The sequence below is a fragment of the Prunus avium genome, chromosome 5 (assembly GCF_965620075.1).
Source record: "Prunus avium chromosome 5, drPruAviu1.hap1.1, whole genome shotgun sequence".
NCBI lineage: Eukaryota > Viridiplantae > Streptophyta > Magnoliopsida > Rosales > Rosaceae > Prunus > Prunus avium.
In genome coordinates this window covers 23,555,576-23,582,078 of record NC_142288.1, presented here as the reverse complement: position 1 = coordinate 23,582,078, position 26,503 = coordinate 23,555,576, and the positions used below count along the sequence as shown (strand labels likewise).

At 38.4% G+C, this 26,503-nt stretch overlaps 1 protein-coding gene and 1 pseudogene across 1 annotated transcript; both read right to left on the bottom strand.

Moving 5' to 3' along the window:
* Window positions 1-1,910: 1,910 nt before the first annotated feature.
* Window positions 1,911-14,250, bottom strand: LOC110766667 (subtilisin-like protease SBT3.6; annotated as a pseudogene).
* Window positions 14,251-23,596: 9,346 nt separating this feature from the next.
* On the bottom strand, window positions 23,597-25,967 carry LOC110766672 (uncharacterized). The gene is made up of 3 exons (XM_088253788.1): window positions 25,963-25,967; window positions 24,209-25,005; window positions 23,597-24,100 (listed from the first exon to the last, which is right to left on the bottom strand). The coding sequence occupies exons 1-2, from the start codon at window positions 25,965-25,967 to the stop codon at window positions 24,378-24,380; spliced, it is 633 nt and encodes a 210-aa protein (XP_088109914.1). The 3' UTR covers window positions 23,597-24,100; window positions 24,209-24,377.
* Window positions 25,968-26,503: the final 536 nt, after the last annotated feature.

Genomic DNA, 26,503 nt, shown 5'->3' with positions numbered 1-26,503 from the left:
GCTGACTTTGGGAGCTAGATTGAAGCTGGGGACAACGTTTGGCACTTTGACCCTGTGTACCACACCATTGACAATAGCCACGATAACCAGTGCCAGTGGTGTTGTTTGAACGACGACCGTTGTCAGTGGTGGAAGGCGAGGTGGATTCAGAGGAACCACGAGAATTGTTGCAGGAGCTAGAAGAGCCACGATTGTTATTGTAGTTGTTGGAGCGAGAACCATGGTTGGTGGGGGTGCGCTGGGAGCTTTGAGTGACATTAGCAATGATGACAGGTGTGGCAACAGTAGCGTCGGCACGTGTAAGGGCAGCTTCATGTTCAACCAACTTATCATGAAGATTTTCGAATGAGATAGAGGTGTCACAGGAACGAATGACAGCAGCAATCTCCTTAAATTCAGAACCAACTCCATTCAGAATGTAGAAGAGAAGATCATCATTAGAAAGAGGGACATCGATGATGGCAAGTTCATCGGAGATAACCATGAGATCATAGCCAATAAGGAGGGCATTAAATTGGGCACGCCAAGATGGGTAATTTGTGGGTGTGAGCTTGACTGGAAGTTGTGCTGCTTTAATGGTGATTAGGAGGTGTTGGAGTTGGTGTCGGTGATGGTTGGGGTGGTTATATCAGAGCATTCAGGAGCCATAGTATAGACGGCTGGGAAAAAAAATAAAAAAAGAGAGGATCAGAGGATGCTCATTGGAGCCTTAGGGCTGTGATACCATAAAGAGATTAAGAATGAATGGTATGCTTCATTGATTTATTTACTGATACACATGCTGGCTATTCTATACAAATTGATAATGTCTAAATAAGGTAAATACAACAGGATTGATGTAGAGAATCAATCCAGATTGTCTAAATGAGGTAAATACAATAGGATTGATGTAGAGAATCAATCTAGATCAGCTATAACAGGAAGGCAGAAATCAAGGTTGACTTTGGTGAAAGATTGCAGATTTTTGCATTGATGATGAGGTAATTTCCTTTGGTGAAGGTTCCCTTTTACCTAGCAAGTTGGTTAGCATTTTATGATATAACTTTTTGTAGATAAAGGATCATCATATTTCTTTTCTCCTAAATAAACAATGTGCACCTGAAAACACACCTTGTCAAATACCTGTCCAGTGCAGAAAGAACAAAGAAAATGGAGTTGGAGCTAAAACTTGAGATTATGTATATACACTCACTTCACTTGTGGCCTCAACAAATATTATTGAGGTATGGAGAGAGTGCTAAAGTAAACAAAGAGCAAGAACCACAAGAGAGTAGTTTTTTCTTGCACACGTCCAGTTTCTTCTTGTATTGGAATCCATAAAAAAAAAAAAAAAAAGGAAGAAAACTCCTAAGATTTTCTACAGGTATTGTGTAAATTTTAAAAAGCCAGTCATCTCAGCATCTGTAAATTATAATCTAATAGTCCTAATGGCCATGTGAAAAGTCGAAAATCTTCTCTCTCTCAATTCATATGAGGACATCATTTTGGGTAGAAAGTTTTTCCTCAAAACTTTGAATATTTTGCTTTATCTACTTCCCCAGCCTTTTGTATTGTCAACTTGAACAGTAGGGCATAAAAGCTTGGTGTGATTTGTGTGCCATGGCCAAGCATAATATTTTAGGACCTGCAAAAAAGCATGAATATTTTTCATCTTTTATTCATCTGATGTGCCTTTTAATATATTTTTTAACCTGCAAAAAACATGATGCCATATCAATTTTCCCACCAAGGCACCTGGTTCATTGTTCTTCAGTGCACTCACAAATGAGAATCAAATTCCTTGTTCATCAAGCAGACTCTCATATATTCTTTTCAACTGTGCATTATATGACTAATAAAATTATGCTTACAAAAGAGAAGGGAGGCAGACATTGTCTCCAGAGAAATGCGCTTATTAGTATGTAGCCAATTTTACTGGATGAGTATGATCTATTTTCAATTGTCATTAGTATAGGATTGTATGATCTGTGTTCTCATAGATATGGGACTTGTCACAGCATGTATCCCATCACTTCAAGTCAGGCTTCGAAAAAAGTATACTGTGTTACCTTGGTAGGTGGAAACTGCTACCGTGAAGGAGATTGTCTTAACTGTGGAATTGAAAACCAATCTCTCGGGTTTTACAGTTACTTTAATGCTTGGTAGAGGATCTATTTGAGCTTTATATACTGAGTTGACATGACCAACATTTGTCACACTTCAAGAGAGTTATCGACTTTCTCGGATTTGGAATGGTAATGGAAGGTAGGTTCACATCCAGAATGGAAGGCTTAACAGTGGGACATGCTGTGGCTTGAGATAGCTGAGGTGTTGTAGCCAACAGCACAAAGATAGTTTATGTAGTCATCTGTGCCCATGTCATATATGTGGCCAGGGTCTGCTGTCTTGTTCGGGTTCACTAGTCCTCCTCCGTAATCAAATAGATCCCCGAGCTTCTGTAGCATTCCTTCAGCAGAAATGGGCTCTCCAAATGGATCAGTATGATTGAAGTTTATTTTGGCCTCTCAACTGTGTTGGTTCACATTACACCAAAAGGAAACAAATGAAAAATTTACTAAATGGTTATAAGTGCCTTTGACTTTAAGTTGGGATGAGTTTTTAAAAATGTGTTTGCTCTTTTAAAAATTGTCCATGAGTTGAAAATCTGGACTTTTACTGCTTTGTATTCTTCTTGATGATTTGTTGGCCATTTAAAATAACCTTAAGTATAACCTCCATTTCGATGTTTGTGGGTATCATCCTTGAAAACCCTCACGAGACTATAACTCGTCCACTAAGGCAACCTAGGGGTTTAAAGGCTTATTGCATATGCTAAAAGCAATCGAGATCCCTGAGAAAATGGCTTAGTTGTTTTGTTTGTTTTGAGTTGGAGCTAGATTTTGTTTATGCTTGAATTGCTAGAGACTAGCAATAAGCTAGTTGGGGGGTGTGACAATAACACAATAACACATGTTTATTGCCCTTAACATTTTATTTCAAAACAAATATAAGGGGTAATTAAAGAATATTGTGCAATCATATTTTTAATTGGTCAAATTGGTTTAATGCTATTTTATTAACTTTGATCAATGATTTTTTATTTTTGTAGGTGTGCATGTGTGTGTGTTGTGAGAAGAATCAACAAAACACATGCATGACTAGAAATGTCCCCTTGAAAAGAATGAAGAAGAAATGGAGTACAACCAACAAAGTGAAGCATCCAAGAAATTAACACATGCAAATGGGATGGAAGCAAGAAAGAATCAATTGAATTCACATGCTTGTGAGATGTCATCCACTCCAAAGATGCTCAAATTCAATGTCACTTGACTAAAAAGATGATGAAAGCCACAAGAAAATGGAAAAGAATAGAAAAGAATTCAACAATGGAATTATGGCAACCTCACCAACATAGACAAGATGAAGTGGGAATTATGGATTGTATTAAAATAGAAATGCTGGTGTTGGAATTCATCATGATGTTCCTCCCTTTTAGCCCTATAAATAGAGAAGTCTTCAAGCTTCAAAACACACACCAAGCTCGCAATCTTCTCTTGAGCTCTCTTCCTCCAATTCTTCTAGTTCTAAATTTCTGTTTTAGTTTTATTTTATGGGGAACTAACTTCCTACCTAAGGCTAGGGGGAAAGCTTTTAATATGAGTAAGTAGTTTTTATTAGTTTGATCCAAAGTTAAGCTTTAATGTGAATTTGTAGTTTTGTTCAAATGAAATTTGTAGTTTTTCTTTTTAATTAATTGATGAATGTTTGATATTCTATTTCATGGGTTCAATCATGTTTTTCCCATTGTGTAGTAAAAACATGCTTTTAAAGGAGGAGATAATTACTAAGATTAATAGAATTTCGACGAAGATTATTTTAATTTCGACGAAGATTATTTTTTGATAGTTTGTTGCTAATGGTACAAGTTATGCTTAGAATACTTCTAAAGGAAATTAAAAAGAGCTTTAATTATTTTGAACAACTACATTGGAAAATATTTTGTGGATCATATTAATATGAGTTGCATGCTTATGTTAAAAGTGGAACACCAATGCTTTAGTGTTTTAATCAATTGAATTTTCTCTACATCAAAATCTTGCTTAAATCTACTTCTTAAACACAATTGTTCTTTTTCATCCCTGTTATTTTCTTTACACCGCTCTCTGTGGATACGACACTCGGACTTCCGAGCTATACTGCTATACGACACCTTCGCTTGGGTTTTGCGACACAAACAACACTAATACCCTTGGCCATACCTGTTGTGAATTAATACTAACTCACTTCCCCTTAGGACCTTGTTGTTGATGAACTTTGTGACAAACTCAATGATGGATGAGTCTTACACACACACAGAAATTTAACCAAAATAGAAATGACACAAGTGTTTATAGAGGTTCAGCAAATTGCCTACTTCCTCTTTGGTGATCTCCTTGAGAACTTTCACTAATGAAGATAGGTTACAACTTTGGTTTACAAAGAAGGAAACCCCCTTAGAACACTACCCTCACAATCTGTTTCTCTCTCACCCTTGCTCAACACCTTGATACACTTAGAGAACTCTCTTGCTCTCCCCTTGGTATTTTCTGAACTTACTAGTTTCCAGATTCTTTTCAACTCTCTATACTTTGCACAAACTTATGCACTTAACAACTTAAAGTTCTCTTGCTTCCTCTTCCCTCTTATATAAGCCTTTGGACTCCAAGATAAGGTATCATTAAGTTCTGCACGTTCTAGCTTTAGTTATCCAACTTTAGACACCTGTTATGGCAGCTCACAAAGCAAGTGATCAATGGTTGCTAGCTGCCATCAATCTCTTGAACCAAGAGAGAATTCACTCATTGAAGTAAGTTATCAATTTGCCAAAGTGTTCTCCCTAGCTTTCCACCTGCTTGCCACCTCTTATTATCTCAGAAGTGATCAGAAATATCCTTGCAAGTCGATAGAAAGTGGTAGCACACCAAGGAAGACTTGAAAATGCGTAGAAAACTGAAACAGCATCGTCGGGGCGACCGGTCGCGGATACCCTGATGACACCTTGCGGATACCTAACGACCGGTCTCGGATACCTTGCGACCGGTCGCTTTGGCACAGAGTCGATTTTTGCTCCAGACTTCAAATCTGCCGAAACCGACCGGTCGCCCATAACCTGTGATCGGTCGCTGTTCTGAATTTTTGTATCTTTTAATTGAGCCATTTTTTCTCAACAATACCATGGAATGAGCCTATGGAAATTGCGTCGCACTTATCAACTTCTGCAAACTTAGGAAGGTAGTTTCCCAATAGACAGTGACAACACATCATAAATAGCCTCATCAAAAGCTTTCAGCAGATCAGCTGCAGCACCCACTGTAATTGCTGCATACCAACATGGCTTGTACACGGCCAAATGAGCCTGGGGTGCACCACCTCTAACTACTCCTAGGCCGAGGCCTTTGTAACTTACATTGGCAACAAAGGAACCAACAGCGGTTGTGGCAGTGTGTGTGCCATGTCCGGGTCCCATTGCATCTCTAGGAGACAAGAACTCTGTAAATTCAGTGGTGTTGAATGGTTGTTCATTGTTAGCAAGTGTTGGCGGCGCAGATCTCACTGCCTGGTGCTCCGGGCCGAGGGGGTGTGCGTTAACACGTGGCTTCCTACTTTTGGATGCGGTGCGGTTGTGCGCGGGCGTGCCAGCACGGTCTAACGTGCGTCGAGATGGTTGATGTGGATGGAAATGGTTAAGTGGTGCGCTTGTTTGAACTCGTCTTCTAATCAAACGATTGTAGCTGAGAGAGGAACTAATCTCGGCTGTTAGGTTCACGGCCTGAACTACAAGGCCGTTGAGTGGTGGTGTTGGTGGTGGGTTTTGGGCGGTGCTCCGGAGTGTGGCTTGACGAGCGACGGTCGTATGATATATGGGGTGAATGAGCGAATAACAAAGATGGTGCTCCGGCGCCTTGAAAATCAAGGGTCGTATGATATATTGATGAATGGATTTTCCTTACAATCTAACACTACTCCTAGGAAAGCAAGTAAAGATATTGAAAGTGCATTACAGGAAAATATAAGTTGCTCCATGGGAGGCTTTGGTTTGGTGTTTGAACCCTTTGAATGTAGCTTGAGCCTCGTATTTATAGGAAGAGTTCTTGGAGGAGTAATCGAGGCTTAAAATCTGCATGGTGGAGCCTGATTAGAGCAAGTGGGTAGTCCAATCGACATTTGGGATCGTGAAGTATGGTGTTGTGACCCCATAAATCCTGGTGAATCTCGGCCGCCGCCCTGATCGTGGGTTCTGCGCTTCTGGCCGTGGAGACGCATTTATTGTTCTGATAGCTGGTGACCTAATCTCTCAAGCTGCAAGAATTCTTGTGAGAATGTCTACGTCTAATCACTCTGTTTTCTGTCGCCAAACCCTGACTTCAGTCACTTCCCACCTTCCCTCGTGCATTAAATGCTTATTCGTGGCCAGTGGGTTTGCTGCAATAAACAGAGGCACTACTTCATTAAATGAAGCATGAGACCCTGCTATCACGTGATGATTTGATTTTAATATCTCTGGCCGTGTCTTCACTCGGCCTCGGCCTCGGCTTACAATCGAGGCCGAGATGATCATGCCTTGGCAACTTTTCTTTTGTGTTCAGGAAGGCCAAACACCTTGGCGAAACGCTGCGTTTTAGTTTTACGAGCAAGTGCTAGGGCTGAGGAAAGGGGTTCCTTCGGTCAACTCATTGCCGTGATTTATTAGGCACAAATTGCAAGGAAACTGTTGACAATGACTTGAGACAAAGCTGGAAACATGGAAAAGCTTGTCTACCACCTAGAAACTCATGTCCATGTTTTAGGGGAACACAAGGGGAACACAACAAGCTGGAAACATGGAGACATAATTCATGCTTTGGAGATTGTAATTTATTGTAAATTATGAATTGGGGTTGTAACCAACGGATGGCTATCTAGCTATGCCTATACTTGTAGATATATATTCATTATGTGCAATGAGAAAAATCAGATTTGTATTCTCTGCAAAACCTATCTTATTTCACATTCCCTACTTCATCAATTACACTATCTTTGGCAGAAACCATCTATGAACCACTTTGCTCCTATAAATTTTCTGTTGCAGTCTATTGTGGCATTGAAGTGTTCTCCTGATTCGCACCGACCCTTCCAACAGGTTGGGATTGGCCCCAACCCCTCATCATTTAACATTTTTTACTCTGGCCATATTCCTGAGTCAATTATACCAATGACAATCCCATCTCCCATCTTTGTGTCATGCATAAGATTGGTGGAGAATGAGAAGAGAGGCTTAGATAATCCCAACTCCTAGTATTTTGCAGCGTATGAAAGCTATTAAGCATGACATGAGCAACTACGGGTAACTCTAAAACAAGATTGAACATAAGGAATATACTCAATAATTATAATCAGAAAATTTTGAGGCATACATGAGATTATCAAAAGTGGTCATAGAAGAGAGAGTACTCAATGTAAAAGTACCTGCAATCTCCTTGGCTTGAGATTCTATAAGCCTCGCTGCAAAACCAGAGAAACCATGTTTATAGCTATAGACTATTGAGTCAATGGCGGCTTCTTTGCTGCAGCATAGATTCAACCACACATAATCAACAACCATTTTAGAATTTTACCTCCAGAGACTAACATAAATTAAGTCATCTTCAAACATGCAAGTTTCCAAAACAGCATAACCATGAATGAAATAGAATTAAGCAGCCCCCACCACACCTTTGCAAGACTAAAAATTAGAACTCAATTCACGTGATTCAAGCCGCTTAATCAGAAGCTTAAGCACTCTTTATGGTGAAACTGAAGTAGCATGAAGTGTAAAAGTTACTGATTTGAATGAAAGTAAAACTGTAAAGGCTATATACCTCCCAACAACTGATGCCAGCATCTCATGAATCATGATGTGAACTAGTTACAAGCTCAGGATGCTCATGCTATGTCACATTCCGGATCGGCTCCGCCATAGCATGATATTGTCCTATTTGGGCCCCTGCCCTCACGATTTTGTTTCTGGGAACTCACGAGCAACTTCTTAGTGGGTCACTCATCCTGGGATTGCTCTAGCCCAAACTCGCTTAACTTCGGAGTTCCATAGTAAGCTCCCAAAAGGCATTGTGCTAGATGGAGGTGGGCATGTGCATATCAGGCACATCACCCTCTCTCCGTTGGTCGATGTGGGATATTACATGCTACTTCTCCCCCATATAAACTATGTGAAGCTATATATCATATAGACAGTAATTAGTGGTAATCCTCCATAAATTAAGACATTAGAGATACAGATTTCAAGCTTTTGAAGCAGTTGTTGGATAATTTGGTTTAGGGATGCTACTTTTCCTGCAAAACACCACAGAAATAATTATTAGAAAATTGTAATTTATATTGATATAGTAGATTAAATAAAATTAATGAAATTACAACAAGATACTAATCTTTTGGGATGTAGAAGATCGTTCTCCCTGATACTTGAGTAGAATAATAGTTTTAGGTTGAGGCGTGTCATTCACTGTCCTTAAGAGTAGATTTCGCCCCTCGGAGACAATGTCTCGATGTAGCAAGGTTGTATGGCGCCCTATGTTGTTAATATTATGTTAACTCGCAATTGTACGGGGCAATTAGTAGTATAGCAAGACAAGTACGAGGTCGTACCCACGAAGACTGAGAAGTTAAAACTAGTTATGTACTTAGATTACCAAATTCAAGAAAGTAGGAGGTTATGTCTAAAACAGAATTTAAAACAAGAGTGGTTGTGATTGTTGAACAAAAGAAGCAAAATGAAATTGCAAACAAAAACAAGTAAACAAATGTAACAAAGAGTGGTTTTAAGAGTTGGAAAACAGATTTTGAGACTAGGGCATTCGAATCACCATAACAATTCAATTCTGGGTTATAAAGATTCAAGTAACAAGTCTAATTCAGATTCAAAGATTGATTCTAGCTAAAGTATGATTAGGCCATGGTGTTTGGTCCTAACCTTGTGTTCCTAATTCCCTAATTTGATCATTTGTTGTCTAACCTAAAATTAAGCATTAGGAACCCATTAAGCATAGAAGAACATTTTAAACAACCAAGTATGTATCTAATCCCTGTTGTCGAATGTCCATACATACTCTTCCTATTCATAGTTCAATTCGAATTAAAGCATGGTGTATACTCTTAATTCAAACCAAGATAGTTAACAAACAAGTTCTAATGGTGATCAATCATTCAAACAAGCATGTTAACTTATAAGCATAATGAATAAGAACATGAATCATGAATCAAACTTGAAACTCCAAACTTATAAACCCAGAATATTCATGTTAGGTTACATCGAAGCCCTAGTTATGGATTTAGCTACTCATAATGGAAAAGAGACTTGAACAGAAATGAGAAAACATAATGAATACAATAAGAGTAGAAAAACCCTTTTTCTGAAGTTCTTGTGGTGTCCAAGGCTTCTCCAAGTGCTTCTCCACTTCTAATGCTTCTCCAAGAGCTTCCCCACTTCTAGAAAGATGTATGAAGGATATGGAGGTGATTTGGGATGAGTTTGAGTGAGTGGTGATGGCTAAGGAAGATGAAATTCGTAGGGAAATGGAAGAGAGGTTTGCTGGAGTTGTTTTGGTGATTGTTGGAGTGTTTGGGATTTTGAGAGTGTTTGAGGATGGTTGGAGTGAATTGTGGGGGTTGTGAATCTTAGGATTTGTTGTGTCTTGAATGTGGAATGGATGTGGTATTTATAGGGAGAGGGGAGTGACAAATCTGAATTCAATATGGCTAATGCATACAACACTTGCATTATAAAAGATGAATTGGTTGATGCACTTCACTAATGCATACAACACTTGCATTATAAAATCTGAATTGGTTGATGCACTTCACCAATAGATCCCACCAGCAGCCCTAGCTCATCTTCATGTCACCATGACCAAGCTTCCAACCAGAAATGATAGCTCATACCTAGCTCACCATGACCAAGCATCCAACCAGCACATGCTGAGGTCAGCATAACCAGCAACTTCAAGGGCTTACAACTTGGGCTTATCTTAATCAAATTAGGACTTTAAGCACTCGAAATTGAAGTTCAGAATGTCTTCTTTCCAGCCATATGTCATTTGGGCCAATCCAAGGTCGGAGGAGGAAGTTAAGGCCAAAACAAATTGCTAACTCATTTTGCGCGCTGATAAAATCCATCCTGAGCATGGCTCTGTGTTTGCTAGGTAACAGACTCCATATTTATCCAATGGGGCTGAATTTTGGATATGTTATAGTACACACCCATTGGAACAACTTTCATGAAGAATTCTGCCTCATCCGAGCTGTGTAGGTTGCTGAAACAAAGCTTGCAATATGACCTACGGAACTGGACTGGTAGGGGGCTGTAGCCAAAATGAGTTTGTCTTTTAAGCTCTTCTTCCATTCATCCAAATTAGGCCTTAACATGCTTGAATTGCATGAATTATGCTCTCTTGCTCTATTGGCCTACAAAACACACAAAGGGAGGGAAATAACTTAGAATTATAGGAACTAAGCAAAAGAAGTAAGTAAATTGGGCATGTATATGTATGAAATTATGAGCTTAACACCCTACCCTCCAGGATACAACAACCTATGACCCTTATAAGCGTACACTCGCAATACTTGGGTCGAATGTGTTGGAAAATTGGCTCTCATAAAGGATACTAAGTTTTGGACCAGCGACCGGTCGCAAGGTATCCGCGACCGGTCGTAAGGTATCCGAGACCGGTCGAAAGGCATCCGCGACCGGTCGCAAGGTATCAGCGACCGGTCGTTTTTACACAGAATCGAAGTCTGGAGGAATCGCAGGCAGCGACCGGTCGCAAGGTATTTGCGACCGGTTGTAAGTTGCGACCGGTCGTAAGGTATCCGAGATTGGTCGAAAGGTATCCACGACCGATTGCAAGGTATCCGCGACCGGTCGTACGCAGTGCTGTGCTGATTGTTTCCTACGTGTTTTCAACTAATTTTTTGGTGGCTATCGCTTTCCACAAGATTGCAGGGGCTTAATGGCTCACTTCTGAGTTAAAAGAAGGTTGACTACCTGCTGGATAGTTGGGAGAGCACTTATTGCTAATTGGTTCACTTGCTTCAAAGTATTCACTCTCCATTTTCTGGTTTAAGTGGGAGGTGGCTGAGTGGGATTTTATTACCTACTTGATCTGACCTTTAGTCTAAGTGGGTGACTAAAGAAGGAACGTGGAGGACAAGATGATGCCTTATCTTATGTCCACTGGTCTGTGTAGGTAATGGGGAATGAAGCAAGATATCATAAGAAGAGAAAGCAAGTTGAATATATGTAGTGGCAGAAGCTGGAAACTGAAGTAGTTTTCAGTGAGTTCAGAAAAACCAAGGGGAGAGCAAGAGAGTTCTCTAAGTGTATCAAGGTGTTGAGCAAGGGTGTGAGAGAAACAGATTGAGAGGGTAGTGTTCTAATGGGGTTTCCTTTGTAAACCAAAGTTGTAACCTATCTTCATTAGTGAAATTTCTCAAGGTGATCACCAAAGAGGATGTAGGCAAATTGCTGAACCTCTATAAACACTTGTGTCATTTGTGCTTGGTTAATTTTCTGTGTGTGTGTGTAAGACTCATCCATCATTGAGTTCTTTGTCCAAAGTCCATCAACAACAAGATCTTTAAGGACAGTGAGTTAGTCATTAATTCACAACAGGATGAACAACTCGAATCTTTCCCTTGATAAAAGAAAACAAATTGGAACACAAACTCAAGAATGCGGAGAAGAAAATAATGAAGAAAAGTGTCAATCTAATTTCTCTTCTCTTTTTAACGTATAGCTCGAATGGTTGATTATATAGGACATTACCAACTCCAAGTGAACGTTGGGTTTTTAACCAAGCAATTAAACCACATAAAACACTTGCACGTTAAGAACAAAATTTGATCCCAACTAAGCAATTAACTCACGCAATAAAGATTGGAATCAAAACCTTCAACAACTATTGTAAACCAAAGACATTTAACTTATTTAAATGATAAAATAAATTGATATAAAAAGTAACGGTAATAACTCAATTAAAACCAAAGAGGAGATATCAAAACCGACAAAGCTAACAGGCCTCAAAATTAATATAAAAGTATCAGGTCATAAATTTTATAAATATACAAAAAAATTGCAGTTTTAAAGAAGTAATCAAACCACTCAAAAATTTGGAAAAATAAGTTCAACATAAAATAAGTAATAAAATAATTTTGTATTTTGAAATACTTACAAAAATTCCAACAGCAGTACTTACTCTACTCTCGGCATCAACCGGTGCAATGTGATGTTATATGATACTATTGGGAGCAGAGTGGATGAGGACTCACCTTACATGGCGTTATCGCTGACATCACCAGCACTCGGGCACGAGCTCGATATGCTTTTGGGCTTGCCTGGTTTGGTGACCCCCACCATCTTCCCGGGCTGCTAAAGCCCGCTGGAAATGCGAAACGAGTCTCGGGCCAGCCCTCACGAGTGGAATGGCTCTTAGGGTGGTGCAGAATCGTGTGTATCTGCATAATGAGGAGAGGTTTCCTCCTGGTAATTGCGGTTATTTAAGTTCTATGCCATATGAAATTTTCCACCGCAGCAAAGACGCTCTCCCACAGAATGTTTTCAAAGGGACCTACTGTGGCCTTCCCACCACAGTACACTATATCAGCAGTTTCAGTTTTTTAAATGTGCAAAAGTGGCTTGTCTTTAGAATGCTTGCAATCTAGGCGTTGTGCTATCTATCAAGGCATTCTACACCAGTTCATATGGTTGTACCATTGTTTTCACTGAGCGAGTAAATTTCTCGCATTCTGCTTGGGTTATGAAGATGAAGAGGGAATAAATTCCACTTGTCGATTCGGTAACCGGTTATATCATTCCTTAATAAGTAAATAATAGTACCAACTTCGGCCAACCACATCCATACCGTCAACCAACTCTGGCAAAGTCTCTTTTTGGCACTTCAAAGTTATGTTGATAACAGTTTCTTTATTTATTTATTTTTTCAAGCAATATTATGGAAGGGGATTCGAAGACAAAGGAATTCTACATTGCTCATTAATTTGATTGAGTCTAAAATAAAATTCACCAAAATATTTACTAAAAAAAAAGAATGCACCAAGTTATAAAGTCTGAATTTGCAAGTGGTAACAGACATGAGGCATAAAATGCAATTAGCCCTAAAATAAAACAGGAAACGAAAAAGAAAACAAAGAGGCCATTAGGCCATCTCCAACCCTAGACGACTCAAACCCCCAAAATTTCACCCTCCAAAATACAGTTATTCATGTATTTTGAGGATTCAAACTGTTTTTTCCTCCAACCTTGCGGACTCATAATTTGAGTCCCCAATTTTATTACATTTTTAAAGAATGATAAAATCCTATTTTGTCTTTGTGGTTAAATTTTGCACATTACTCCGTGATTTATTTTTTTCAACATTTTGACGTAATTTTTTTTTAAAATTTCACAAACATAATTTTATGAACAAATTGATGTGTATTTATAGAGTTTGTGATGTATTTTGATGTTGTATCCAACTTAGAATAATATATTTACTTATTTTTTACCTTTGAATTTAAATTTCAGCTGTTAGGTTTTTTTTTTCCTATTGACCCAAGTTTTAATATCAATCATTGATTTCTAGCCATGTAGGTTTGAGGAAAAAAAAAAAATTGAAAGCAACCCATTTGAAATGGAGCCATAGAAGTGCAATTTTTAAGTTGCCTTGACTTTGACATGCGGCTAGCAACTTGAGGTAGTGGGCGACAACCCATCATTTGCTTCGAATGAGGCCCCGCATGGTTCTTGTTTGCTATGAATATTGGGCCCCACAAAAATTCCGCTAGACTGGAATCCAGGGCCAAATACCGCTCCATTTTTCAGTCAACCCAAAAATTCTGCCTAGACTGGAATTTGAGGAGTTCAATCCCATCATCAACAAATGTGAGGAAATCAATGGATTTAAACATTTTAAATGGTTTGATGGTGGGATTGAACCCCTCAAATAAGCTCCTCACTCTAAAATCCTTATTGTAGAAGCTCCCCCAAATATATGGGTTGGAGAAGGTTTTGGGCTAAAAATCCCAAATTTTGAGTTTTGCCTCCAATGGTTGGAGAACGAAAAGAAGAAAAGTGAAGCAAGAGAGACGAAATGGAGAGGAATTCAGGGGTTTTGATACGGCAGTTGCTTCATCATCATCATCATCATCATCATCAAGTTTCTTTCTAATTCTACCAAACTTCATTACCAAGTAACCCACCATCTTCCATACACTTCTCCTATTATGTGGCACTTCTTATCTATAGTGATGTATGATATAAAAAAATATTGTTCCACAACCAAATTCAGATTGTTTGGGCTGAGGGATAAGTTTAGATGCAGCGAAGAATCTTCTGCATACAAATCTGTTAGCATGTAGACTATTGTTTGGTAGTTATTAATATTAATTAGGTTGGCTACTCTAGAGTGGCTGTAGGTTGGCTGCTCTAGGTTGGTTGTGGGGTGGCTGTAGGTTGGCTATAGGTTGGCTGTTGCATAGAGTGGCTGTAATCTGCTCTAGGTTGGTTGTGGGGTGGCTGTAGGTTGGCTATAGGTTGGCTGCTGCATAGAGTGGCTGTAATTAATGTAAAGCTTGAATAGCAAGCTCTCTCCTAGTATATATATCCTGCTGTAAGTATCACAGAAACACAATGAAAATAAAATCAGAAAATCTCTGCACTCCAGAAAATCTTCTACACTTTGTTTAATTCTTTACACTTTGGCATGGTATCAGAGCAATCGATTTTGGTTGCTTCTGCATAACCTTGTTCTTGCCTAATCTCTACTTACCCTTGCTCATACTTTGCTGCTATATTGCTCATATCTCTACCCTTGCCTTGCCTCTAAAATTGGTTGTGATCACAATCCTAATTTGTGCTCTTTATTGCTGAAGTTCTAAGCTTGTTTGCTTAAACCTTGTTCTTACTTTGCCTTGACTTAAACCTTGCCTCTACTTAACCTTGCCCTTGCTTCTTTGCTCCTATATTGTTCCAACACAAAACTTGTGTTGTGTTCCATTGGTTGTTTTTACCATTCCGCTGCATCTACTTATCCATATTTGATTCTATTTTCCCTTATCCTTGCCTTTGCTTTATTCAAATTTGTGTTCCTTTGGTTACTTTGGTCTGCTGTACACCTGTTGTATTCTTGAAATCGTCCGCTGCATTTACGAATCCATACTTTCACACAAGACCCGCAACATGGCACCCAAGACTGCTTGTGTCATGACTACCGGTGAGTCTCCATCTCATGCCTTACTCTCCGACTCCAACCCCGACTCAGGTACACGCTCTACTACATGGATAATTGATACTGGTGCCACTGATCATATGACTTTTGACTCCACTGTTTTTTCCACCTTATCTCATAAGTCTCGTTATCCTTACATCACTAGTGCCAATGGGGCTCATTCTAATGTTGCTGGAGAAGGGACTATATCACTTTCCCCTAAATTATCCTTACCTCATACACTACTTGTCCCCTCTATTAAATGCAATTTATTGTCTGTTGGGAAATTCCTTGACTCACATAATTGTTATGCCACATTCTATCCTTCTCATTGTAAGTTTCAGGACCTTACGACTCACGAGACAATTGGGCATGGTAAACGGAGAGGGGGGTTGTATACCTTGACGGTCTCATCACCACCACGTGCTGCTCATACTCATGCTCCAAACTCACGTGCTCAACAACAGATTTGGCTATGGCATCGTCGCTTAGGACATCCATCGTTTGGCTATCTTCGACGGTTATTTCCATCTTTATTCCGAGGTTTAGGTGATTCCCAGTTTCAATGTGAAACATGTGTGTTGGCCAAGAGCCATCGAACCATATTTCCTTCAAGTGATACTAAAACAGAATCTCCTTTTGAGTTGGTTCACTCTGATGTTTGGGGTCCTGCTAAAATCTCTTCGAATGGCAAGAGGTGGTTTGTTACATTTATAGACGACTATACTCGCATGACATGGGTATATTTGCTCACCCATAAAAGTGATGTTACCTCCACAATCCGCGAATTTCATGCTATGATCACCACTCAGTTCCAAGCTTCCATCAAAGTATTTCGGTCCGACAATGGTGGGGAGTATGTAAATGGTGTTTTGGCTCAATTCTTCCAGGACAAAGGCATCATCCATCAAACCTCTACACCTTTCACTCCACAACAAAATGGTGTTGCCGAACGGAAGAATCGCCAATTACTTGAAGTTGCACGTGCCTACATGCTTGACAAGTCAGTTCCCCATTACTTATGGGGTCATGCCCTTCTCTCCGCAGTCTATGTGATCAATCGGGTGCCTAGCAGTGTTTGGGATTTTCAAACTCCACTAGACACTTTGTCTCATCACGTATCTCTTCCTACCGTCCTCAAATTGCCACCTCGTGTGTTCGGATGTGTTGTTTATGCTCATGTTCCCTCTCACCAAAGAAGTAAGTTGGATCCGTGTGCCCTTCGATGCGTGTTTGTTGGATATGGTTTAAATAAAAAAGGATACAAGTGTTACCATCCTCCCACACACAAGCTCTTTGTCACTATGGATGCCACCTTCCATGAAGATGTATCCTACTTTGTGGTTTCCATGACCCCTTCTCTTCAGGGGGAGAGAAGGAGTGAAGAGAAGGACTCATCGTTTGAAGAAAAGCCTGGAGAAAATACTAAAGAAAACCCTGAAATAGCACCTGCCATCAGTCGCCACCCAGATTGCGACGGGTCGTTTTCAGACAGATTGCCCAGCGACCGGTCGCACCCAGATAACGATCGGTCGTGTTCAGACAGATTCGAACATGCTGGAGAGACTTCTGATGCGACCGGTCGCCCCACTACTTGCGACCGATCGCTTTTGCTCAGTGATGACCACCATGAGGATGTTGTGCCTGAAGTTGATCTAGATGATCAGTTACAAGATACAACCCCTCCTGCCCTGCCACCGTCTCAGTCATCTCGTGATGAAGAAACACTCGAGGTAGTCTCTGAACCACCTAATACCCCATCATATGCTCTTCCACCTAGATCCACTAGGGGAAAACCTAAGCTTCAATATTGCCCTGACCTTAATGCTAAATCTAAATACCCCATCAATAACCATGTGTCCACTCATAGATTTTCAGAGTCATATGCATCATTTGTCAATCAATTATCTACTGTATGTGTTCCAAGTAAGTGGCAGGATGCTGTGACAGATTCCAGATGGACTGAAGCAATGACAATTGAAATGGAAGCTTTGGAAAAAAATTCTACATGGGAGATGGTTCCTTTACCACATGGGAAGAAACCAGTTGGATGCCGGTGGATATACACTGTTAAGTACAAAGCTGATGGATCCATAGACCGATACAAAGCTCGATTGTTGGCCAAGGGGTATACACAAACATATGGGATTGACTACCAAGAGACGTTTGCACCAGTTGCCAAAATCAACACTGTACGTGTTCTCATATCCTTGGCTGCAAATCTTGACTGGCCACTACTGCAATATGATGTAAAGAATGCATTTCTTCATGGGGACTTACAAGAAGAAATATATATGGATCCACCACCGGGGATTCCTATGACATCCAGTCCTAATACCGTATGCAAGCTGAGAAAATCTCTGTATGGGCTAAAGCAATCACCTCGAGCCTGGTTTGGGAGATTTACTGATTCCATGAAGCGATTTGGGTACACTCCGAGTAGCTCAGATCACACATTGTTCTTGAAGCGTCGTGGTGGAAAGCTTACGGCTCTGATAATCTATGTAGATGATATGGTGGTTACCGGTAATGACAATGAAGAGATTTTGAATCTACAGAAGCTCCTTGGAAGCGAATTTGAGATGAAGGAATTGGGTGAGTTACAATATTTTCTTGGCATTGAGGTTGCTAGATCCAAACATGGCATATTTTTATCCCAAAGAAAGTATGTGTTAGATTTGTTGACAGAAACAGGAATGCTGGATTGCAAGCCAGCTGACACACCTATTGAACAAAATCACAAGTTGGGAATGTATCCAGATCAAGCTCCTACTGATAAAGAAAGGTATCAAAGGTTAGTTGGGCGATTGATTTATCTATCCCACACACGCCCTGACATAGCTTATGCTGTGAGTGTGGTAAGCCAATTCATGCATCAACCAAGTGAAGCACACATGAATGGGGTAATACGGATAATGCGATACTTGAAGACTGCCCCTGGAAAAGGATTGATGTTCTCCAAACATACACACATGGATCTTGAAGGATACACTGATGCTGATTGGGCAGGGTGTATCACAGATAGACGTTCAACTTCTGGATATTTTACATTTGTGGGTGGCAACCTAGTTACTTGGAGGAGTAAGAAACAAAGAGTTGTAGCAAGATCCAGTGCTGAAGCAGAGTTTAGAGGAATGGCTCAAGGAGTATGTGAATTGCTTTGGTTGCAGAGATTACTAAAGAATCTTGGCATTAAACAAGTGAATGCCACAAACCTATATTGTGACAATAAAGCTGCGATCGAGATAGCACATAATCCAGTACAACACGACCGTACTAAACATGTGGAAGTCGATCGACACTTCATCAAAGAAAAACTAGAAAAAAAGATGATTAAGTTTCCGTTCGTAAACTCAGAAAACCAACTTGCTGATATTCTGACAAAGGCAGTGTCAAGTAAAGTTTTCTATGAGTCTGTTAACAAGTTGGACATTTTCAAGTGTCTGATAGAAGCACTGGAAACCTCATCTACCCTTTTCCCTTTTAGATAGCAATGGAACGTTGGCTGCAGCAAAATGCACACATCAGCAGAGTAATATTCCATTTTAAGATAAAATCACGGCTGAAATATATTCACACAGCTTGAACAAAACGCTTAGCCCATTTTCCCAGATAAGCATAGCCTGTTTATAGTTTTCTAAATTATTAATTAGGATATGGTAAGAAATACAAGCCAAATTCAGAAAGAAAAGGTCAAAAACACATGAGAAATTACATCATGTGCAGACATGCATTCAAACAAAATAGAAGGATCGAATCATTTACCATCTTATGAATTCCCAACTTGTCTAATCTGGATCCAGCGATATTCTACAGATAGAATAAACGTCAGGTCTACAAGTTTAGAGGCATAACAAGAAATAAACGTCAGCGATATTCTATACTTGTTAAATTTCAATTTTATATAGTATAGCCGCGCGGCTATACTTCTAAAAAAGACCTAATGAAAAAATGAAAAAAAAAAACATGTCCCAAAGAAATTTCGTCGGCCCAATTATATGCGGGTAAATATTTGACGGATTAGACCTCCCCTGACAAACTCTACCTCTACCGACGAAATATTGTCAAGAGAGAACAGTCCGGCAAATATAGGATATATCTTTGCCAACGAAATTTTGTCTGGAGAGATTTTTTTTAAAAATAAATATAAACCTAGTATCTTTAGGTCAATAATTGTTTTTAAATTTTCTTTTTAGTAATTAAATAATATCTTAGCCTGAAAAAATTACTTGAATTAGTAATTATGTTTTAATTATTGTTTCTCTAGTGAATAATTAGTATTAAATATTTTAATTAACTTCATAAATTATATTAATTAATGTTTTTCTTTAATAAAATATTTGAATACTAATTATTAACTAAGTAAATAATAGTTAAAACATAACTACTAATTATAGTGATTTAAGATGAAAAAGTCAGATTATTATGCTATTTAAGGGGTATAGCCGCACGGCTATACGTTTAATATATTCTATTTATAGAGTATTGCCGCATGGCTATACCTGTAAAATTTCTATTTATAGAGTATAGCCGCGCGCGTAAAATTTCTATTTATAGAGCATAACCCCACGGCTATATTAGTAAAATTTCTATTTATGGAGTATAGTCGTGCGACTATATTTGTAAAATTTCTATTTATAGAGTATAGTCTGGCATGTATATACATAAAGCCAAGGCCAAGAGGGATTGATAAAATCACACAAGCCCCCAAGTCCCTCTTTAAGAACAACTTTATGGCTGGGAACTTGAAAGTAGAACCAGTGTTGGCTGAGCCTAGCCGTGGTGGAGTCCTTATTGTGGTGTAGGAACAAGTTTTTGCTATGCTACTTTACTATAAACCACTCCATACATTATATTCATTACTCTATTGTTAGCATGCATTAGCCACTGCACTATTTATTATCACTTATTGTTTCACACAACGATGATCGGTATTGATGGCAGATTGTGACGATGATTCCATTGAAATTTGAATATCAATAAAATCCCTCAAATTAGGAAATTAGAGAAAATTTGAATTCATGGGAGATATGTAATTATGATTCCTATTATGAGATTTGAATGTCAATAAATCCCTAAATAACTATTTTAATTGTTTTAATGACATATTTACCATTATTGTTTCGTAATAAATGGAAACGTTGAACAAATACAGGTAATAATAGCAGCTGGACAAATATTTTGGTATTGATGGCAGATCCATCGATCCCTGATGATTCGGCAACACTCAACACTCCAGGCAGTGATGTTTCAGGAAACCTACTTCGAAGTACCTGAACAAGTCCTCCATCACTCTCCTAAAAACAAGTGTAACTACTACAAAAAACGAAATAGACGACGGGGATCCACCGTCGTTGTAATGCTTTGAAAACCGTCGTTAAATCGACCGCCATCTTTTTGGGTGTCAAACTACGACGGCTTTTCACCGTCGTTGTTTATCTGTAAAGACGACGGTTTTTAAAGAAAATCGTCATTGTTTAGAGGTAAAGATCGTTAATTATATGAGGAAAGATGACGGTTTTTAATAAAATCGTCGTGGATTGTAGGTTAAGTTGACGGTTTTTTATGAAAACCGTCGTGGATTGTAGGTTAAGAGGATAATTGTTTTATAAAAACCGTCGTTAATTATCTATAAAGCCAATGGTTGGTTTATAAAATCCATCGTTAATTATCTGTAAAGACCATGATTTATTATGAAAACCGTCGTCTAACAAGTTCCCAAACTGCTACATTTTAGTTCTTTTTTATTTCATATGCTATACAACGATTTTAACTAGAAAACCAACCATAATGCTTTTATTAATGAATATATACACTCAAAAATAGTTTCTTTCATAAAACTTGAAGATTCAATAGTTATTACATAGTTAACCAATCTTTATTCGACAACAAACATAATTCCTACCAATTAAATATAAATATTCAATCGATACATATGGTAATTAAGTAGTACAATCTTTTCCTAACAAGACCAACGTACTCTTAATCCAAGCCTTCCTCATCCAAACATACAAATGATGCACAACTGAAGTCTCCTCCATCATCCCTGTAAATAAATCAAAATGACAGAGAGAAAAAAAAAAAGCTAAGATTATAAACATATAAAATTAGGTGGAAGAGAAATTTTACCACTGGACCATATTTCCATAGAAAACTTGTAAAATGAACATAAAAAAAACCATCGAGAACCTGCAAAAGGAAAAATATATAAATAAAATGATGGTGAAAAGAGAAGGTAACAAATTTTCAACAACAAAAAAACATACGACTCACATAGAAAACCTACAAAAGAAAAAGTTATAATTCTGCAAGCTTCCGCCTCATCTCCTGAGAACCAAATCAGAAAATCTAAAAAGAAACCAGAAATATAAAAAAAATATGTAAACAAACCAGACAAATGAAGAGAGACAAAATCTAAACTCAGGGAGACAAAGAACATACCATAAACGCAAAGAGACTAATCCAGAATTCACTAGCAAGATATAGAAGGGTATTGAGAGATTAGGTAACTTTCATATCAAACCTTTCAACCAGCTTTGATTCTCAAATACAGAACCTCCCTCTCCATCTTATGGATCTGCAAAGACCTCAATCTCTCAACTCCTTCATTGATACCGATTTTTTGATGATTTTGTAAAGAGTTTCATGAGGGTGTTTTAGAGAGCTCAGGAGGGTTTCAAGGAGGGAGAGATAATATTTTCAGAGAAGGCACTACTACAAAAAACGAAATAGACGACGGGGAGTTACCGTCGTTGTAATACTTTGAAAACCGTCATTAAATCGACCGTCATCTTTTGGAGTATCAAACAACGACGGCTTTTCCCCGTCATTGTTTATTTGTAAAGACGACGGTTTTTAATAAAACCGTCGTTGTTCTTATGTAAAGACGACAATTTTTTGATAAACCATCATTATTTATTGGGCAAAGACGACGGTTTATAAAAAAAACCGTCGTCTTTACATATAATAGACGATCCTTTTTCATTAGCAAGTGTAATACAAGTGGTGGTGTTATGAAATTTACATGAAAATCGAACAAATCAGCTGGATGATCCAAGTTTTGAGAAGATCCGTCACAGTTTGAAATTATTTTGATGTCTGGATAGGCACGTTTTATAGCACCATAGAACTTAAGGTAATTTCCTGGTCAAGAAAAAGAGGAAAAGCATAAGCTTTGTTGAGAATATAAAATCCTCTATTATATATATTACATTGAATCACAAAATTTAAAATTCAAGGTCCCTGCATCCTCTGCCAATTGCTTATGTGTTGGATGTGCAACTTTAACATGTGTTAGGCTGGCCAGATGATTCGCTCAGCAATTTACAAGTAGATCCTATGTGGAAATTGTCCTTTAGAATTCTACTCTTTTGAGAATTTTACTCCATCGTCTTTACATATAATAGACGACAGTTCTTTTAAAAAAACCGTCGTCTTTACATATAATAGACGACGGTTCTGTAAAAAAAAAAATCGTCATCTTTACAAAAAAAAAGGCCACTTGATTTTTAAAAGATGACGCTTGTGACTAACAAGCGTCGTCTTTAAAAATCAAGTGACCTTTTTTTTGTTCAGCGTGTTTTAAAAGACGACGCTTGTTAGTGACAAGCGTCGTCTTTTAAAAATAATCTAACTCTAGTCAGTGGCGTAGCCAGGAATTCGCTCAAGGAGGGTCAACATTATTAGCCAAGATAAATGGAAAAGCCATACCACCACTAGACTTGGACTAGGATGGTTTAGAGGAGAAGAAAAATGCATACAAGGATGTGCCATGAGAATAAAACTATGAGATAATAGATTAACAACCTAAAATCTTAAGTATCCATTGTTTTTCTACATAAATATTTTAGAATAAGTTCAATTATATAAGAAAACTTTGATGGTTGTTGTTCCAAAAATATTTAATGGGTTTTAAGACAATATTGGAAGATGTTGCTAATTAAACTGAACATGAATAAAAACACTTACGTGGTAGAAGGTCAAACCAGTTGCTCTCCTACCCACTTACATGGTAGAAGGTCAAATTGTTTTATGTAAAAATATTGACTAAGTATGAAAAATGGGTTTCCGGAATAATCATTTTCTGAAGATAATTTTTGGCGGCTTTTATTCCTCACACATCAAATAAGAAAACTTGATTTTATGAGATTTTAGTATGAAATATATATTGACTTAATGAGCCATCATTTTTAGCCTAAATCGTATTTTACACTAAAACCGATTTTTCATATTTTGATTTGGTGGGAATTTGATTTTCTAGTATTTTTATTTGAATCCAAATGGGGGGTACTTCCTTATTTACATTGTAAACTTAAGTAAATGGAGTAATATAAAAATAAATAAAAGTAAAATGACAAAGACATTTACTTAAATGTTGAAAGTGGAAATAAGGTAATCTGTACACCGTCACTGACTAGGCTACAGGCCACTGTAGCCCTTAGTGTGGTTCCGCCCTTGTGCTTCATGCATTCTTTTCTCAAGGTCAAGTTGAAAATATTGAGCAAACAAAAGCCTAAACTGTAAGTGTTACCATTGGGTCAGAAGGGTCATATGACCCTCCTAGGCCTTAATTGGCTTCGCCCTTGATTCTAGTAGTGTATAAGATGATATATCATAACGGTTTTAAAAACACCGTCGTCTTTTAAAATATAACGACGGTTTTAAGATGCACCGTCATCTACTTTGTGTCATGGTTTAACTATTTTGTAATAGTGTGTAGTGATGTGTTGATCTTATCTGTTTGACTATAAAGTAACCTTCTGATAAAAACAAATTTATATAAGGATCGGATCATTTACCCTCTTGTATGGAATTCCAAATATGTCCAATGGGCATTTAGGGCCATTCTGTATAAACAATAAACAACGTCAGGCCTACTGATTTAGAGGCACAACAAAATATAATATCACGATTCTTCTATAGGCAGCTGCATGTCGGATCTTAATTATGCTTACCTCACACCAATGTCTTAAAAATCGAAATTGTCGCCGAAATATCGGAGATAATTTCATTTTTTTCACATGCCGATACTCTGGGCACAAACCATACAGTTTTCGTCCGAATGTCGATAATGTCGCCGAAATTGTCGGCGAAATATCATTCTCGATAGTATCGAACAATGTCTTAAAAATCGAAATTATCGCCGATATTTTTCACATGCCGATACTCTGGGCACAAACCATACAGTTTCCGTCCGAATGTCGAGAATGTCGCCGAAATTGTCGGCGAAATATCGTTCTCGATAGTATCGAACAGCTTCAACACAAAACCGTTGTTGTCAAAGCCAAGAACTTTAGTCTCCTCCTCGTTCATCTCCAGATCTTGAGCAAAGATGGGTTTTCTGGAGAGGATCCAAGTCCAACCCCAGAGCCACCATTTTCTTATGGACCCTCCTGCATACTCTCCCATGGCGGAAACCGATTTGGATCTGCTCAAGGCCCATGATATTGCAGGGGATGAGATGGGCTGGAGCTTGAGGGAGATAGAAGAGAGCCTCCTGCGCAGGCCTGGCTGCTCTGTTAATGGATCTTGAAGGCCTTGTGAGACGCTGGGAGTGATTGGCTTGGGGGCAAGGTTGGAAAATCTGAAGCAAGTTGTTGTTGCTGTTGGCTCTGTTTTGAAAGCTCTGCAAAATTTGAGCTCAAGAAGAAAACAGAGAGAAGAGAATGATGAAATGTGTGTTTTGGGTTTTGCGTTGTGTTTTTGTTTTGTTTTTAGAAGGAGGTGGTGAGGTGAAATGTAGCGTTCACAGCTTCATCACAGGCTGTTCTTATTCGTGTTGTGGGGGGGCCTGTGAGGTGGTGGGGTCCATGGAGTTCTAATTCAGCATTTTCTCCTCTGTGATGGGTGACAGGGTGTGGAGTTTCTCATCATCGTTTAGAATTTATTATACTTTTCGCGATAATTTGAGGTCTTAATTTGGTTTTGAGTCCAAAAAAGTAAACAAGAAGTTCTTAATTTGGGTGATGATTAGGAGATATTTTTCAATTTAGCTGGAGGCAATAGATAAACTTTGCAGTGTTTGCCAGCTCGCTATATAATCAACAAAATCAGTTAAATCCATCATGCAATGTATTTCCTTCCAATTTTTTTTGATAAACTAATAGATAATTAACTAAATAAACATCCTGCAAAGTTTCAATAAAAATTTCCAAGTTTTTCTTACAATTTCCGTGGTTTTTATTCAATTTTTATCGATATCGATAATATCCCGATATTTCCATCAAAATTTCCGTGTTTTTAGCCTACCGATATTTCCGATACAATCGATATTTAAGACCTTGCCTCACACAAGCAGAAATACGCTACAACCTTTTTTTTTTCTTTTTTTTTTCCTTTCACTAACTCTGATTTTATGCTTGCAAAAAATAGGCCCTTTTTATAGGGTAATTGGTACATGAATCTGGAAAGATCCACATTAACACACTTGGTAATTCTAAAGATATTTATTACACCTAATACCGTAACATTAATTATGTGACATAGGGAGACTCAAAGACAGTAAACCTTAGGGGTTGGGGGAGAGAGACGGGGTTACTGGGTTGCGGGTGCATGTTTTTTTAAAATATTTATACCTGTTTGAAAAGTTTTAAATATTATATTGTTTTTTTTGTCCACATAATACATCAGAAAATATAACAATGAAGTTGATGGATGGAGTAATTTGATAATTTAAAAACGTTGGATATGAAATTGATGAAATTGAAACCTCATGGCCTATTTCGATATGGCAGCTAACCCTCGAGGGGGTAAAATGTCGTTATAATTTTTAAAAATCAATTAAAACGTAAGAAAAAATCAATTGATGAAATTGAAACCTCATGACAGCTAACCACCACAACTACCATCAGCACTCTCTCTCTCTCTCTCTCTCTCTCTCTCTCTATCTCTCTCTCTCCGATCCAACCCACCCATGCCTACAACTCCTCCATCCATCTCCGTCTCTATTTCCCCTCTTTCTCTCTCTGTTTTTGTTCAATGGAGATTTGAGAGAGGGCTTGGAAAGTCCTGGGGTTTTGTTCTTGGTCCTGTTTTTGTTGTTCCAAGGTGGTGGGATGGATTTGTCTAAGGTCGGCAAAAAAATTCTGATCTCCGTTGGGATAGAAATAACACTATTATATTGACATAATTGCTAAGAAAGTAGAAAATCCAAATATTGGTAAAGGACCCCCTATCTAGTGTAGTGGTTTGGAGCAATTGCTCCCCCATAAAAGGTCTTGGGTTCGAGTCCTAGCATATGTGTAGTGTGT